General features: G+C 31.4%; 1 protein-coding gene across 2 annotated transcripts; it reads left to right on the top strand.

Annotated features, from left to right (window-relative positions):
• Window positions 1-4985: 4985 nt before the first annotated feature.
• On the top strand, window positions 4986-17613 carry LOC114270828 (bZIP transcription factor, putative (DUF630 and DUF632)). 2 transcript variants are annotated; one of them, XM_028212434.2, is made up of 5 exons: window positions 4986-6657; window positions 6796-6873; window positions 14502-14716; window positions 16081-16304; window positions 16705-17613. In XM_028212434.2, exons 1-5 carry the CDS (start codon window positions 5592-5594, stop codon window positions 17381-17383), a joined length of 2262 nt encoding a protein of 753 aa, XP_028068235.2. In that variant the 5' UTR covers window positions 4986-5591; the 3' UTR covers window positions 17384-17613. The 2 variants fall into 2 exon arrangements, with proteins under 2 accessions (XP_028068235.2, XP_028068234.2); XM_028212433.2 differs by having other exon boundaries at window positions 6784-6873.
• Window positions 17614-18884: the final 1271 nt, after the last annotated feature.

Raw genomic sequence — 18884 nt, 5'->3', positions numbered from 1 at the left:
TCTTCTTTGATTAATGTAAATTATCATGTTTTATAGTGGATTCTATATATCAAGACATTTATTACATAAATACATATAAAATAAAATAGTAAAATACATCATGAGACATAAAGTAATTATTTATTTATTGGGAAAGTATTTAAAACAGAGGCTACAAATAGAAAAAGTTGAGTGAAAAAAGTGGAAGGGATATTCAAGAAATGGGTTCATGTGAATGGAAAATTGGCACTTACGCAGTGGGATCCAACTCCACTCCCACAACAAATTGGCATTCTTGCTGACTCTCTCACAAGCCAAAGTACAACTACCCCCCACTACCCAATTTTTTTTTTTTTTTTTTTTTTTTTTTTTTTTTTTTTTGGGGGAGAAGTTAGGAATTTGTATCCCACTACAAAAATATTTACATCTCTATATATTTATAAATTTTTTTCTCAACTCTTAACTATATGTAGTTCTTTTAATTTTTCTCACTAAAAGAAAATTAAAAAATAAGTAATGATATAAAAATATATATACATAGAATAAGTTGATATTTTATGATTATTATTATTTTTATAATTTCACGAATCTTATTGACATATTATTTCAAAAGTGTTTTTACATGAATTTTATTTATAAATTACTTTTATAAAAAAAAATTAAAAAAGAAGAAATTCATTTCCCAAAAAACCGGATGAAAATGAGCCGTTACAGTCTCCCTCGGGAAACCTGGGGAACAGTTTTTGTCATCTGCACTTTTTTCTTCTTCATATCTGGCGGGTGTTTGTGATTAAAATAAATTATAAATTATAATTTAATAGATTATAAATTATAATTTTAATAAAAGATTATTAATTTATTTGGTGTAGTTAACGAATAATAAATCTAAATTGTTAAGAAGCGTTTGATAAATAAATTGTGAAATGACTTTTTATGTAGCGTTTGGTAACGTTTACGTTTTTAGTTTATATTTATAAAATTTTTATAAACTGATTTTTGTTTATTTTTAGAAAAACATAAATTATAAACGCGTTTTATTTGAATAAAATATTTAAAAAACATAAACTAAAAAATATGTTTGTTTCGGCCTACAATATTTATATTTATTTTAATTATTTATAACAATGGGATCACACACATTATAATTGGAAAAAAAATTAATTGAAAAAAAAATTAATTGAAAAAAATTATTTGAAAAAAATAAGTAATTGAAAAAAAAATAATTGAAAAAAAAAATTGAAAACTGAAAACATAAACTCAATTTTTGAGTTTACATTTTTTCCTCAAATTTATAAACTGAGATAACCATTTATAAACTAAAAAAATTATCAAACAAGTTTTTATGACAGTTTTTAAAAATTTTATAAATATAAACTGAAAACTGAAAGCGGGATGGTTACCAAACAGGCCTTAGTGTCTATGTTATTTTTACCATTGTTAATTGTAAATTATATTAACCTTTGTTAATTATAAATTGAATTCACTTTGTTTGGTTCTAATTTGTAGAAAATTTCACTTTTTTATTTTCTGTATTTTAATGTTTTTAATGAATTTTTTTAATATTTTAAACAATTTTTTTTAATTTTTAAATGCACCTAACATAAATATACTTAAAAAGTATAATATTTGTTAAAACAATCTTTAAAAAATATACTAAATACCAAAAAATAAAAAAAAATGAAAATTCAGTACATTTTTTTTATTTTCGTGTATTTATTAATTTTTTAAAATATTTTTTTACAAATATTTTACTATTTAGATACATCTAAGTAAGGTACATTTAAAAAAATAAAAAAATATATATTTAAAATTTAAAAAATATTCACTAAAAATAAAAAAATACGAAAAACAAAAAACTCAATTCTCAAAAAACTGAATTCAAAAAACTGAAACCAAACACATTGATTAACTTTTATTTTTTTTGTTATTCACTACTAGTGCATATTTCCCATAAAAAATTTAATCCATTGTCCATTTGAGCCTTTCTATTTTCAAAAAAAAAAAAAAAAAATAGTAAATAGGGATATAATCATAAATTAATATGCTCACAACAAAAGCTAATAATCAAAAACAGAAGATGAGCAACTTCTCATAATCAATTTTTTTGAGTTAAAATAAATTGTTAGAATTAGAAACTATTTGAAATAAGTTTAACTAAACAATTCAAAACAATTTTTCCAAAACTAGAATTTATAAATTGGCCAAAATAATCCATACCAAACACCCTCATTACACTTTAAAAATAAAAAGAACCGAATTAAACTAGATTTATTACTTTTATGATAATATATTAAGAGGTTTTTTTTTTTTTTTTAGGACAAAATTTACTTTGCCTCCTTGTAATTTGGTTTCGGAGTACTATACCTTCCTATAGTTCAAATATAGGCATAAAATCCCCTAATTATGTTAAAAGTAAGGGCAAAACTAATTATGTTAAAAGTAAGGGCAAAATTACCTAAATATCCCTATATTATATTCTCCTTCTCTCTTCTCTAATACATATAATTTTCTATCTTAATCACGTGTTTAACAAATTAAATCATGAATTAGACTAAGTACCCTAATTTATTACCATAAAATTACCTTAAACTATTTTTTATTTTTTATTTCTAAACCAATTTTTTATTTAATAAATTTTTTAATTAAACATAAAATTATTATAAATTAACCTAAACACCTTAATTTATTAACCATAAAATTAAATCACTAAATTACCTTAATCTGAGTTTTAATTTTTTCTTTTAAAGAAAATTATTTATAAGTCCTATTTGGAAGACTTATTTAATGTGAAGTCCTATAAATATTCTTTTAGAGTTTAAAGTAATATTTATATAAGAATGTGTTCCATAAGGTCCCATGAGCTGTAAATGAATGATATTAGTGTACGATTAGATCCTTAATTTGTTTTCATACTGTACTTTATTTTCTCATTTATCATATCACATTTGGGAAAGTTTTTAGGAAAGACAAATCTACAGACAATAACTGTGCGAGTTTTTTTCGCTTTGATCGTGGGATTCCAATGTATTTTCAAAATGTTGTTTAAATGGATGTGGATATGGTCGGTGATATGATGAAATTTTAGAGTTTTATGTTGATTTCTTCAACAGATTTCAACTCCAATCGGTTGAGGAGAAGAGATTTTTTTTTTTCTTTTTTAAGTGTATTGCTCTTTGTTGAAGTATGGATTATTCATCTTTAATTGGGCATTGACAATCTATTACACTCATTGATAGGCACACTTTGGCCAATGTTCTGATTGAATGTGTGTATTCGACATTGTGATAGTTGATGCGTTTTGATATGTTCGATATGTGGGGCAGTGTGTATGGATTCAGGGGTTGGGTTAGGGGTATTTGACTTTGGTTGTTAATTGGATGTCGAATGTGAACCACGTCGTAAGATGGCAATTGTACATTGGGACCTGGATGATCGTTTTACAATGCATGTTACATTTAATGTGTAAGGTTAATCCACATAGATCATGTAGTAGATGACATTTGTGTATTTGTTCAGTTATATATGTGTTTGAATGTGTATCGTGTCTTTATTGTAATTAGTGTTTATATACATATCACAATACATTGCGCAAAATTATAGGGGATTTGAGTTTATAATTGAATATGGATTGAATCTCATCGTTCGATGTTGAAGTTACGCTGGGTTAGGGGTGGTGGTGGTTCAATACATAGGTTGAGTTGGGATGTTACATATTATATTTAGGAAGTTACATTATTTTTAATTCAATGGTGGAGTATTGGAATGTCACATTGGATTTAGAATAAAAAGTATATGGGAATGTCACGATGGTTTGGGATGAGAAATATATGAGAATGTCACGTTGGGTTTGGGAATGTTACATTGGGTTTGGAATGTTATATATTACATTTATGTTTTGAATTTCAAAATTTCAACTATATAAATATGATCAGAATCTATAATAACATTGAATTTCTCATATATGGTATTGCCATTAATCAAGTTATTTTAAATTTCAGAAGTATATGAGAATGTCGCGTTGAGTTTGAGAATGTCACGTTGGGTTTGAGATGTTATGTGTTACATTTACATTATCACAATCTATGGTAAGATTTTTCATATATGATATTATCATTAATCAAGTTATTAATTAATTAAGATGAGGGGTAAATGTGTCCATAAAAAAGCAAAAAACTTATTGGATTATAAATTTTTTTATAGGACCGTTTCTTATGTAAGTCTTCTAAATAAAATTTATAAATAATTTATCTATCATTTTAATTATGGACTAAAATGTATTGTATATAATCTTAAAAAAAAAAGTTTTCCTTGCTCTTTTTTTTATTTATTGAATCTCACGTCTTTTCATTTGTAATCCACAATTATTCAAATGAATTTTTATAATTTTAAAAATACCATTAATTCAAGGATAATGTTTGGGGGCCCGAATCCGCTTGCCCCGAATGGCCCGAATGCCCAAAACGACGTCGTTTTGGGCATTCCGTTTTTTTTTTTTTTTTTTTTTCCTTTTTTCCGCCATTTTCAACCTCTGGTGCAGAGGAAGAGGGAGAGAAAGAGAGGGAGAGGGAGAGGGAGAGAAAGAGAGAGAGAGGTCGCGTCGCCTGCGCCGTGCGCCGATCGCGGCCGATCGCGTCGCCTCCGCCGATCGCGTCGCCTCCGCCGATCGCGTCGCCTGCTCCGATCGCGTCGGCCACCGCCGATCGCGTCTGCCTCGCCTCAGCCCCTCCTCCTCCATTTGTTAGGCCCCCTCCATTCCATCCTCCCCCTCCCCCTCCCCCTCCTTCCCTTCTTCGTCTTCCTCCTCCTTTCCCCTGCTGAAAAGAAAAAAAAAAAAAAAATTAGAAAATTTTTTTTTGAGCCATTCGAGCCGCGCGCATTCGGGCTCTGTAGCATCACCGTTAATTCAAATATATATTTTTTATAATATTTTTTAAAAAAATCATTATCTTAAGAGAAAAGGTTTAAAATTTATTTTATTATAATCTTTGGTTAGAATGAATGTAGGCAGTGTGACACACTGTATCACTCCACACGCAAAACGAGGCTCACCCTCAGTGTATCAACTGTGCCAGATTCCCCTCGCTCCTCTCTCTCTCCTCTTTTTCTCTGTCTCTGTTTTTCTTCATTTCGGTTTTGCTCTCCTCGTCCTGCTAAATGGTTCAGTCCCTACAAAAAGTGGACTGATTCGCAGAGAGATTATATAGATTGATGTTTCTGTTAATGGGGGGTATGATTTCATGACTCCTCACTCAAGTACTCTTCTCTGCTCACCTCTTTCGCTTTGCCTCTTCTGCGAAAGCACACAACTTGCTTCTTAAATCCAACGTTTTCTTGTCATTCCCATCTGGGTCTCCTCTTGATCCTCTCTGTACAAAGATTTTTCCTTCTGGGTTTTTATTTTCTCGGAAAACCCAACTCATCTAGAAAAAAAGTTCCTCTGTTTCTCACTCTGTTTTTCACTGTTTTAGTTAGGGTTTGAAGAAAGAGGAGGCTTTTGTTGTTTCTCTTTTTCCATTTGCTTTTCTCGTTTTCCCCTCATTTTTCTGTGTGTGTGTTTGGATGCTCGGAAAAGGGGCTGTTCAGTTTTGTTGAATTTTAACCGCAACTGAAAAATGGGTGCTGCGAGTTCAAAAACCGAAAAAACTGAAGCTCTGCGACTTTGCAAAGCAAGGAAGAGATTCATCAAACAAGCGATTGATTCGAGGTATGCTTTTGCGGCTGCTCAGGTTTCTTACATTCAATCTCTTCGTGACATTGGCATTGCTCTTCGGCGATTCGCCGAGGCCGAAGTGTTGGTAGAGTCATCTCTGTCCACTTCGGCCACTGAAATTGACAAAACCCCCTCACATTCTTCCTATCCATCTCCATCTCCCTCACATATCGCCGATGTTTCGGACTCCCCATTGCCCAACGAAAGCCCCCTTTCGCCCCCATTGTCTAGGTTGAGTTATATGAGATCAGGTGGGACTAGTGCTGTGACTTTCAGGGTTAGCCCATCTAGAAATAATGGCTATGTTCATGATGGTGAATCTGTGACATTTACAATGCCGCCTCCGCCGCCACCACCTCCTGGGTCTGGCTCTTCTTGGGATTTCTTTGACCCAACTGATGATTTTGAGAGCTTTAGATTTGTTGGACAGAATGGGTTGAATGAGAATTTTGATAATTTGGGAGGAGGAGGGTATAGACAATTCAGTGGGAGAGAAACTGATTTAGATAGTGAATGTCATGAAGGACCACCCATGACCCCTGAATCACAACGAAAGGGTTATCGAGTTACTAGTAATTCAGTGACTCCGGGTAACAGAAGTAATCGATCTTTGATGTTGAATGCTAATTCAGTAAAATCTGAAGGAATCGAAAGTTCTATACAACATGCAATTGATAGTGATGTGAAAAAGCTTGATTATGAACAAAATATGAAGGGGGTGCCTGGAACATTGATGGTGAAGGCTGCAATAGAACCATCTAGTTCAAAGAGGGATAATTCTGTTGTGAAGAAAGATATAGGTGCGGAAAGAGAGGATCCTTCAGAGTTCATCACCCATAGAGCTAAAGATTTTCTTTCTAGCATAAAGGACATTGAGCATCGTTTCTTTAGAGCATCTGAATCTGGCAAGGAGGTCTCTCGTATGCTTGAAGCTAACAAAATTCGGGTTGGATATTCTGAGGCAAACGGTAACTATTCATAGTAACGATGGAAAAATAGTTTTGTTTTGTAATTTAAATTTCTGAATTGTATGAATTATGTTTCTCTTGCTGTTTTTACTTGCTGATTTTTTTGGTTGGACATCTTAACTACAGTTCACCTTGTAGGGGGGTCATCAGCATCAGACATTTTGGCAGCTCTACGATTGGCTTGTTGCCGAGGGAAGACTGCACTTGTTTCTCATGGTAAGTTTTAATTTGTATATGAGTATGTATTGGCACCGCGCCACTTTCACTTTCATAGCAGGAACGTCAACTTGCACTGGCAATATCGAATTTCACTTTTTTGGAATCCTTGTTCTTGGCTCATATTCACATAGGCCACTCATGATAATAAGGCATACAACTCCCTAAAATCTATTGTTTCGTGGGTGATTCTTATTATTGTGTAGTCATTTTAGAGCTGTTCAAGGATGAACATGCATTCTTACTACTGCAAGAATCATTCCATGTGCTTTTGATCTCCATGACTGCATAGGATTCATTGACTCAATTTGACCTGTGGATGTCTGTGTAGGTTATTTATCATGTTGAACATAAGATTTACTCTATTTTGGAATTCTTTTAAGCAAGGAGATAAGTGCAAAAGCTTTTCTTTTATTTTTTTTAATTCTTTGGAACAAAAATTTTAAAAAGCAATTCAACTGAACAGAACTGGTCCTTGTCCCAATTACTGGGGTTGCCTGCATGATCCATTTCTTCCAATCGATTCTATTTGCAGTCATTTCCTCCAGTTGATTGTAATTTGTGTTACTACAAAAATTTCTCTTCAACTTAAAAGTAATCCTACAACCCTAAAAAGCCCGGACACTTCTACGAATGTGGTGTGTCTTTGCCAGACCCATGTTGGACACTGACACTCATTGGACCACACGTCTAAACGTATCCTACTATTTTTAAAAAACATTCAAGACCCGGACACGCTTTGGACACTTAGGAGACATATGTCTCTATCACTTAGACACATAAACATATTACAAGTCTAAACAAAATAACTTAAGAATCAATAACAAAAGAAAATTAATATAGACTTATGCTTACATCTCCATAATCCTTTCATGTTATGTTGTACATTTTTATTATTTTTGAATAAAATATTAATATATATAATTATATATTATGCGTGAGTCCCAAACATGTCATTTCTTACTTTTTAAGATAAATTACACTTACCTCCTCTGAGGTTTCTGACAATTATAAGGACCTCCCCTGTGATTTCAATAATTACACTAATCTTCCTTACTTTTAAAACTATTATCAAGATTTTCTCACTGTTAGACTATTTAACAGAATTTTGTTGATGTCATAGGTTATTATACCAAAAATGATGAAATTGCCCATTAGTTACCTTATCTATTCAAATGAGATGAGAAATTTCACTCACCTCCCCTTGAGATTTTGCATATATATTATTATTTATCAAATATATATATATATATATATATATATATATATTTAGGCCTCGTTTGACAAGTGGCTTTTTTAGTCAAAAAGTCACTAAAAAAATCAAAAAGTCAATAATTCATACCAAAAAGTCAAAGATTTCATTTTCTCTCTACTTTTTGCACATCTTTTCGTAAAAAGTCAAAAAGTCATCCCAAACATACTAGTTTTTTTTTACATCACATTTTAGTCAAAAAGTTACTAAGGGATTGTTTGGGATGATCTAAATAAGTGTACTTTTGACTTTTTATGAAATATGGGTTGGGTTTAGGTTGGATTTGAAGTGATGTGTTAGAGAGGTGATGTGACTTAAATAAGATGATATGACTTAAATAAAATAGTGACTTTTTGACTTTTTGAATTTTTTAAGGGTTGCCAAACTTAGCCTAAAAAAACCTGTTCCCAAACGAGGCCGTATATTATCAAAAAACCATACATATTTTAGCATTATTTAATAAAATTCTTAAATTTCATGTAATATTAAATAATACCCTTAAGTTGTTGAGACATTTAAGGGTATATGGAGTGAAGTTTTAGTAACAACCACAATGGAAGCAGAGAACAGTGAAGATTGAGAACCAAGAATTAATTTAGAGAATATTTTCATTATTTTGGATTGATTGTCACAACGATTGGGGAGATTGGGGCGGAAGTGGTTCATAGAATTAAGACGAGGTGACTTAAGTGGAAGAGTGTGTCTGAAGTATTTTGCGATAAACGAGTACCCATTAGATTAAAAGGGAAATTCTATAGAATGACGATTAGGCTAGCGAGGTTGTATGGGACGGAATGGTGGGCAATTAAGAAACAACATGTAGAGAAGATGAACGTTGCTGAGATGAAGATGCTAAGGCGGATGTGTGGTAAGATTAGAAATAACAGAGTTAAGAATAAGTATATTCAAGAATGGGTAGGAGTAGTACCGATAGAAGATAAGTTCAGTGATAATAGATTGAGATAGTTTGGTCATATACAAAGGAGACCAAGCAAGGCAATAGTGAAAAGATGCGATACAGTGACGATAGATGGTAGTGTTTTGTGAAGGGATAGACCTAAATTGACGTGGATTAGTGTAGTAAATAGAGATATGATTCTCCTTAATTTGAATAACGAAATGGCCTTAGATAGAGTTGTGTGGAAAAGAAGGATTCATGTAATTGATCCTATTTGATGGAATTTAAGGCTTGATTTGGTTTTAGTTTGGTTTGGTTTGGTTTGGTTTCATTGATAAAATATTTTAAAATAAACAATATCTCTAAAATTAATGTTAGATAACATTATAATAATTTAATATAAGGCTTATTCCACACTACATAAGTAACATAAAATTTATCATTTTAAGTAATGCATTTATTATTTGAATTTTTTTTAAAGTTGAAATAAATGAATTTATTTTTTTCCCTACAATTTGCATTACTTATTTATTGATATATAAATAAATTATTATTCTATCTTTTCTCAATCATATATTATTCTCAAATTTTAATTTTTATCTTTGAGCCATTAAATTTCTAGTCAATGCATATTTTAAAAAACGTAGGTTAATATTTCTTACATGATTAAAAAAAATTAAAAAATAAATATGGAAGTAAAAAAAATTTGATCGCCTCACAATAAATTAAAATTAGTTGGTAGGGAATGAAGGATCAAGAAATCATTTGAGAATAATAAACAATTCAAACAATTTATTATTTCTTACACCTAAAATTAAAATTAATCTTTACTTGAATGGAGAAATTATTTGAGAATAATAAAATACTCAATTAATTTGTTATGTATGATATTTAAACTCTATTTCTCCATCTTTATTTATTTCATTTAAACTATTTTTATTAAATTAAATCTTAAAATTAATTTCTCACCTTCATTAATGGTTGAATTTTTATTTTATTCTTCGTTTATAAAAGTTCAAAAATTTGTTGTAGAAAAAAATAAAGTCAAGAAATTACATTTATATTTTGAAAAAGTTATGAAAAATAAATAATAATTTCATATATATTTAACAGAATAAATTAAATTTAATGCATTTAAGGTTAAGATTAATGTTGATAATGAATGAGTTTGGTTAATTGTCAAAAACATTAGTAGAGGCAAGATTTTTTTTTACGTCTATATTTATTTTTAAATTTTTTTAATTATGTAAGAAATATTAACTTGCGTTTTTTTTTTTTAATATGTATCGATTAGAAGTTGAATGACTCAAAGATGAAAATTAAAATTTGAGAATAATATATGATTGGGAAAAGATAAAATAATAATTTTTATATATGAATAAATAAGTAATGTAAATTGTTAGAAAAAAATAATCCATTTATTTTAACTTTAAAAAAAATTCAAATAATAAATGCATTACTTAAAATAATAAATTTTACGTTGTTTATGTAGTATGTAATAACTCTTATATTAAATTATTAAGATGTTATCTAACATTAATTTTAGAGAACTTGTTTGTTTTTAAGTATTTTATCAATGAAAGTTTTTTTTTTTTTCCCCATTAAATGTTTTAATAATGTCTTAACAATTTAAGGGTTTTATTTTATATTGCATGAAATTTAAGAATTTTATTAAATAACTCTGTTATCAGAATCTTACGATTTGCGATTCGATTCACGATTCGATTCAGAATTTTTGCAAAATCGATACGAATCTATAGGTGAATCTCTCTGTTATCAGAATCTTACGATTCGCGATTCGATTCGAATTTTTTGCAAAATCGATACGAATGTATGGGTGAATCTATTTTGGAAGTAAATCTCTAGTGAGTCGCATGATTCACAATCGATTCACGATTCAATTCACTTTTTACGATTCACATAATTTTTTAAATTATTGTGTCCGACATATTTTCAACTATTTCTTTCTCCATATTTTTAATGAAAATGACATAATACAACTTCTAATAGCGTTTAATACCAAAATAACCAACATATATACATAATTTGTTATTATTTTAGTGATCATGAAGTTTTTAATAGAATCCAATCAGATTCATTCAGATCCAACATATTTTTAACCTTTCTTCTCATTTTTTTCCCCCTTAAAAAATCATAATATATCTTTTAAAGATGTTTAAGATTAAAGTTACACTATGAATTATCTATTGCTATTTTATTAAATTGAATATAATTGAATATTACATATGTGAGGTCAGTTATACCTTTGAAAATGATTTAAGCTTTAAAATAAAATATTCTAAATAATTCTTTCTTATTATTTGTTCACTGTTACTTAGAAAAGTATGTATGCTTATTGTCCGAATATCAATATCGTTGTTAATTATTGTTACTTTGAAAATTGATAATTTGTCTATTTGGTTATTATCTTTATTAAGAATGGTTGATAATAAATATTTAAAAAGAAAAAAAGTAAGATAGTGATCTTACATAAGAATTTTGTTAACTTTTTACCTATTAAACTACGTGATTATCACTCAAAATAACATTTTCATTGATTTAAGCCTAGATATTTCATATTCGTAAGGTATATTTAACATCTAAATGTGTAAATATATATTTTTAAGTAATTTTAAAAAAGTGACCGAATCTTTACGATTCACGATTCGATTCGATTCGCGATTCGATACAAGGTCATTTCGATTCACGATACGAATCTCGATTTGACAACTATGTTAAATAATGATAAAATATATATGGGTCTTTGATAATATATATGCAAAACCTTAAGGGAGGTAAGTGTAATTTACCCATATTGATAACGAATGAGTTGGTTTATGGATATTTTTGTCTTTTAACATGCAAATCAAAGGGCAATATGGTCATTTTCACACTCAACTAATGCTATTTGTACGAACTTAACAGATTGGGAGAATCTTGATAATAGTTTCAAAAATAAGAGAGGTTAGTGTAATTATTGAAACCACAAAGAAAGTCCCTGTAATTTTTAGAAACCTCAGGGGATGTAAGTGTAATTTAGCTTCTTTTTTTTTCAAATGGCTGTATCACCATATCCATTTTGTACCCTACATTTTTTGAAAATTACTGTATTGGCATGTCCTTGTCCATCATTGTGTTTCTTAGTTATGATCACATAATACAATTGATGCATTTCTCCATTTCATTCTACCTGTCCTAATTCTATGGGTCACATCCTAAATCTCTCTCTTTATGAATATTTGACCAACCCAGATATCAAAAATCATCACTCTTAGGTATCTCATGACCATTAAGTTTTTACTCCCTTTATCCATATTTTTAGTTTTGCTGCAGTTAAACTTCATATATTCTATTTTAGTTCAACACTTAAACCCCTTAGATTTTGAAGTATCTCTCTACAATTCTAACTTAAAGTTTACTTTTCTCTTGTTTCATCAACAAAGATTATAGCATTTGCAAATAACATATACTGGGGAATATTCTGTGAATGTTCCTAGAAAGTTCATCTAGTGGCAGCTCCAGGAATTTTTGTCCGAGTAGACATTTAATTTATTGTCAATCAATAGAAGATAAATTACAAATATTATGATAATTACGTCAAATTGAACATTCAACTATGAAAAAAAGCTCAACACAATTGCCAATATACAACAAACTCAACAGACATAAGAAAGATCACAAAATCAAACCTCTAACCTCCTAATGAGATGCATATACTCTTGGAAAATGGGCTAATTTCTGGACATCAAAAAATATATATGTATATATATACAAGTCAGGTTTGGAAGTTAGTAAGAAAGCAAAACCTTTTTTCTTTTTTTTTTTTTGCACACATTGGAGCTAGTTTGTCACTCTAAAAAATATATATATATTGAAGTGACAAGTGGTGCGTAGGGTGTTCAATTTTTTTGCAAAAGGGCAAATGCCATTCCAAACATATACTATTACTAGTATTAATTTTTTTGACTGGGTGTTCAAATGAATACCCTCAACTCTTAGTGATGTTGCCTCTGAGTTCATTCATACCTTTTACAAAAAGGTAAGGACTTAGGGTTGATCCTTGATATAAACATATTGTTATAAGAAATTCACATGTTTCTCCTCTGCTGTTCTAACATAGTCACAACTCCATTAGACATGTCTTTATTACTAATACTATTCAGTGTGTTTGGTTTGAGTTTTCTGAATTAAGTTTTTTGAAAACTAACTTTTTTGGTTTTCATATTTTTTTGTTTTTAGTGAATATTTTTTAAATTTTAAACATTTTTTTTTACTTTTTTAAATGCACCTTACTTAGACGTATTTAAAAAGTAAAAAATTTGTGAAAAAATATTTTAAAAAATTAATAAATACATAAAAATACAAAAAATGTACTGAATTTTTGTATTTTTTTATATTTTTGGTATTTAGTGAATTTTTAAAAGATTTTTTTTACAATTTTTTTACTTTTTAGGTGTATTTATGTTAGGTGTGTCTAAAAAGTAAAAAAATTACTTAAAATATTAAAAAAATTCAGTAAAAACAAAAAAACACGGAAAATAAGAAAGTAAAATTTTCTGAAAAGTGTTTTTTGAAAAGTGGAAACAAGCAAGGTGATTACTTTTTAAAAATTCTCTGCGTTCTCTCTCTAAAAATCCCATCATATATCCTTTTTCTAAGTAAATAAACATCATATAGAGATATTTGTTATAAAATTTTTTGACTCTTTTTATTGTGATTACTTTTTGAACATCTTCATTCCACCATCAAGTTTCTTTAGATGGTGGCCACTTCACTTAGATTTACCAAGAATCTCTTTTGCTAGTTTTTTTAATGCAAGTATTCATCTCACATCACATAGAATAATTTCCTTATTTGAAGTTCATTTTCCTTTCATAATCATTATGTTCTTAAAATAGTTTCAATTGTGCAAGTCCCTATTTCCTTTAATCTTCCTCGTCTATCTCTTAATACATACATCTGAACAATTGAACTATGTTTACAATCCTTACATGTTCATTTATCAACTTTTCTAATGAGAAAGAAATCTATTTGACTGATTTTCATTCCACTTGTAAATTTTATCAAGTGTTCATCCCGTATCCCGTTTTTAATGCGTGTGTTTGCTATGACAAAATCATATGCCATTGCAAAGTCTTGGATAACATAACACTACTTTCAGAATTTCTCTCGCTGAATTCAAAATCCGAATGTACTCCCTTGGATCCTGCACTTCACCTAGAAAAACTCTATCTCCACTTGGTCCCTGTTGAAAGCATATTTATGTAATTCGAATTGATTAGATTGTGGAGTTAATTCTGTATATGTTAGTTTGAGCAGTCATCAGCATGACATACAACCAACTTAGTAAAAATCCTTATCAGGGTGGAGGCAGTTCTACTTGTAGCATAACAAGAAGGAATACTTGATCTTGAACTAGTTAGACAACATTTCTTCTGTTTTTTTGTTACCATAATCTAATTTTTACTATCTGTACAGATCCTTCAGAACATGGGACAAAGGTTATTACTTGGAAGCGCGCAACATCCTCAAGGTCATCTTCTTCGAGGAATCCTCTTACCTCAGCATCAAAAGATGACAATGATGATAGTGGAAGTGATTTTGTTGAAGAGTTCTGCATGATTGCAGGAAGCCACTCCTCTACTTTGGATAGACTGTATGCATGGGAAAGGAAACTGTATGATGAAGTGAAGGTAATTGTTGAAGCCTCTTTGTTATCATCAAAATAATTTATTATTGTTGACCTGCTTGGTTATTTGGGTATGGTGTTGCATTTACTGTTAATCACCTGCCATTTCAAGTGATTATTTATCACAATTTTCAATATTTGGTATCCAGATTTTTCTTTTTATTTATATTCAAGCTAATCTGAATGCAAAGCATCTGATCCCTCTTGATGAATTTGGTTTCGATTTACAAATTGCATGCTTTAAATAGTTCTCTTGTTGATTTGTTATTTGTCGCATCAATTTATTCCATTATTTGAACTCTGTCTAGATTTGTCTCAGAAAACAATGTGTTAGTAATGCCTCATTTGATACCCATAAATTGTATCGTGGGTGATATCTCATTTTGTTGCTTGTTGATATGAATGGAAGGAGAACAGCGAGAATATTTCAGAAAATTTGCGGTGAAAAGGCTCAAACAAGATTGAACCCAACTAAATTTGGTTGCACAATATTTTATATTTGTGAAGAATGACTTGCTTTATAGGAATTGATTTTCTTTGTAGATTCTTCATATTACTAAATCTACACAGCGTTAGCTTTTCTGTTAATGTATGTGCACTGTAAAACCAGTTGCTTAGAAGCTAAAATTTTTAATTATGATACAATTAGCAAACTATAAAGGTTGTACTCAGTGCAGAAGGCTCCTGTTTAAATGATAAAAGTGTCATAACTGCTGATAACAGAAATTAGTACATCAACGAGGCAATTGGTGTTGATAAACTTGGCAGGTTAGAGAACCCAATAGACAACACTTTGATGGTGAATAGCCACCTTAATATATTCACCCGATTTCTTTTTAGCATTACCACATAATCCTCAGTTTAAGACAAATCAAATTATGTCTGGAGGAATATTGATTGGTGGTTCAACACTTCAGGGGTGTATTTTTTTCGTTATTCATATACTTCAGAGATGTATTTTTTAGTTGCTATTAAATGTGCAATAAACAACAAAATAAAAACACCAAAGTAGGACTAGATTGTTCAGTTTTGGTGCCGGTTAACTTCTTCCTTCTGAAAGAATTTGTTTTGTCTGATCAAACCAAAATCTGTTGAGGTAATAAAGAAATTCTTCATTTGACTTGAAAATTAAGGAAGAATCCATTCAAAATGTAACTCTGTTCTTATCTGATGAATGTCTATTGGGATGTTTGTAACATCAATAGTTTCAAAAATGTTTTTCAATTAATCAAGTGGCTAGATCTCTAACTTTGTAGTCGTTATTATATCCCTTGGCATTACTGTTGTAATCCCATTCTTATTGGATCCATCTCTGACATAGCATCGCATCTTCTTCACTTTTTGCATGCTCATCTTGGCCTTGTGCAGGCCAGTGAGTCTATCAGGAAGGAGTATGATCAGAAGTGTGACCAACTCAGGTGCCAATTTGCAAAAGATCATAGTGCGCAAGTAATTGATAAAACTCGGGCAGTGGTGAAAGACCTGCATTCACGAATTAGAGTAGCCCTTCATTCTGTTGATTCAATATCAAAGCGGATTGAGAAAATGAGGGACGATGAGCTGCAGCCACAACTTGTAGAACTGATTCAGGGGTAAGATTAATTTTGAAAAAACATTTATTTTGAAAATTAGATCTTGACACCTTGTTCTTGTAGCTTCTTAGGGCATGTTTGGTGCATCTTTTCATAAGCTGAAAACTGATAATTAAAAAGCGGAAGCTAAAAGCACCCCTCCTTTAGCTTTCAGATAATCAGTTTTTTTTTCCAGCTTATCTAAGTTATCTCTGCCTAATATGTTGTAAGCAGAAATTGCACCAAACAATTTGGCATAGGCCCTTAAAATTTTTTTTAAAAAAATTTAAAAAATTAATAAATAAATAAATAAATAAATAAGAAGAAGAAGCTGTAGCAGCTCATATAAACTACACCAAACAGCCCCTTAGTCTACAAATCATAATTTCTATCAGATGTATGACCAATGGATCATGTGCAGATTGATTAGGATGTGGAAGACCATGCTAGAATGCCATCATGCACAGTACATCACTATTTCATTAGCATACCAAACGAAAAGCTCAACTGGCACTCCTCAAGGAGATACACAAAGGCAGATTATGATTCAGCTTGAGGATGAGATTGAATGCTTTGGTCTGAGCTTTGCCAACTGGATCAATAGCCATACAACATATGTGGAAGCTCTCAATGGATGGTTGCAGAATTGCATCTTGCAACCCCGGGAGCGGTCCAAGAGCAGGAAGCCATTCTCTCCTCGTCGAGTTGTGGCCCCACCTATATTTGTTCTCTTTCGCGATTGGTCAGCTGGGATTAAAGGCTTGCCGTCTGAAGAACTTAGCGATTCCATCAAAGCCTTTCTTTGTGATCTGCGCAATTCAATCAGGCAACAAGCTGAGAAACTGCAGGAGGAACAAAAAAAGCTTGATTCGAACAACAATGGAGAACCAGAATGCAAGAATGACGAGAAGAATGATGATAGGTCCTCAAACTTAAGCTGCGTAAATACGAGTCTGGCGAAGGTTCTTGAACAGCTGACCAGGTTCTCTGAGGCTTCTCTGAAAATGTACGAAGATATTCGACAGAAAAGTGAAACTGCTCGAACTACATATTCGAACTACGAGCCACCCAGATTCCAAGGGTCATCATCATCTATTTAACAGATAAGAGTGTTTTTTAGGGTTTTGGTTGGAAATAGATATTTGTAAAATTGGAAGTTGTTGCAGAGGTGACTTTGAGAAGAAATAGGTTTGAATTGGCAGTGGAGAAAATTCAGTATTTATAGTTTTTTCAAATGAGTGGGGGAATTGGTAGTGGAGCAAATCCAGTTTTTTTAGTTATCTCTTCCCAAATAAATATGGAAAAGTGGTAGCTGTATGTTATGTTTGAATTTATTCCCTCTGTCTGCATGGTGCTGGTGCTACTGGTAGTTACTGGTAAAGGCCTATAATGGCACAAACGCTGAAGATGGAGACAGTGCCGGTGAATCATATCAATCTCCTACCTACCATCATTTATACCCATGGCTTTCCATTAGTGGAATTTTTTTTTCCTTCATAAAGTTCTACACAAAATTTGCTTTACAGTTGTGTTAAGGTCCGGTAACACTATCCCCCTTTTTTTTAAAAATAGTTACATACACTCCATGTGATGAGCAAAGCGAATTCATTAACGCGAATTCCTTTATGCTGTGTTTGGTTGAGGGATTTGATGAGGGATTTGGAAAATGAAATGGAAAAGGTAGGTGAAATGTAAAAAAAATATACTTACATTTCACATAGTTTCACACACCTTTTCCCTTTCCCTTTCCAAATCCCTCTCCAAATCCCCCAACCAAACACAGCATTAATGGTTGTTGAAAAACGATCTTAATACCTCTTAGCTATTCTCTCTCCTGCCGCTTTTTTTCAGGAAAAGCAGCAAACTAACTAGGATCAAGGGCAGCAAACTAACTAGGATCAAGGGGTCTCCCCCCCCCCCCCCCCCCCTGAATGTCAGCAGTTAGAGCTATCACCAATTCTGGTGGCATTTCCGAGATATCATCCCTGCCATTGCACAAATGAAGGGCTCCCTTTGCTAAAAGATCAGCACAGGTGTTGGCTTCCCTTCCAATATGAGTGAGGACACGTTGCCTATCCTTTGCCACGATGTCTCCAATCGCTGGACTTAGATTGAAATTTGGATTTACCATATTAGGCTTGAGAATAGCTTGGACTGCTTCAACGCAGTCAGTTTCAATAATAAGCCGAAAGTAACCATTCACCCAAGCCAACTGAATTCCACCCTAGATGGCTCATAACTCTGTCAAAACAACAGAAGCACGTCCCACATAATGTTTGAAACCAATAAGCCACTCATCCTGATCTGATCGAATTAAACCCCCTGCACCCGCACGGCCACTCTGCTTTGCAACTGCTCCATCAACATTAACTTTGACCCATCCTTCCAGCGGCTTACCCCAAGCAGTAATGATCTTGGAGCAGCTGCGATTGTTATTGGTTAGAGCAGACTTAGCTACTTCAATCTCTCTAATCCTCCCTTTGAGGTATGCAATGGGATAATAGGGCTCCTTGAAATTTGCTTATTTCTCCAAAACCACGCGGAGGATAGTGGCCATAAACAGCAAATTCCAAGAATATGTTGTTGAGAGGATATGGTGAG

Source organism: Camellia sinensis, chromosome 1 (genome assembly GCF_055761805.1).
Source record: "Camellia sinensis isolate YWXY chromosome 1, ASM5576180v1, whole genome shotgun sequence".
NCBI lineage: Eukaryota > Viridiplantae > Streptophyta > Magnoliopsida > Ericales > Theaceae > Camellia > Camellia sinensis.
Note: the sequence above shows the minus strand (reverse complement) of the source record. Positions and strands in the feature narration are given on the sequence as shown.

Bases quoted from the DNA above. Each gene is read 5' to 3' on its own strand.
- LOC114270828 (XM_028212433.2), top strand. From the start codon at position 5,592: ATGGGTGCTGCGAGTTCAAAAACCGAAAAAACTGAAGCTCTGCGACTT. The intron at 6,658-6,783 runs GTAACTATTCAT...TCTTAACTACAG, and splicing joins TGGATATTCTGAGGCAAACG to TTCACCTTGTAGGGGGGTCA. The intron at 14,717-16,080 runs GTAATTGTTGAA...GGCCTTGTGCAG, and splicing joins AACTGTATGATGAAGTGAAG to GCCAGTGAGTCTATCAGGAA.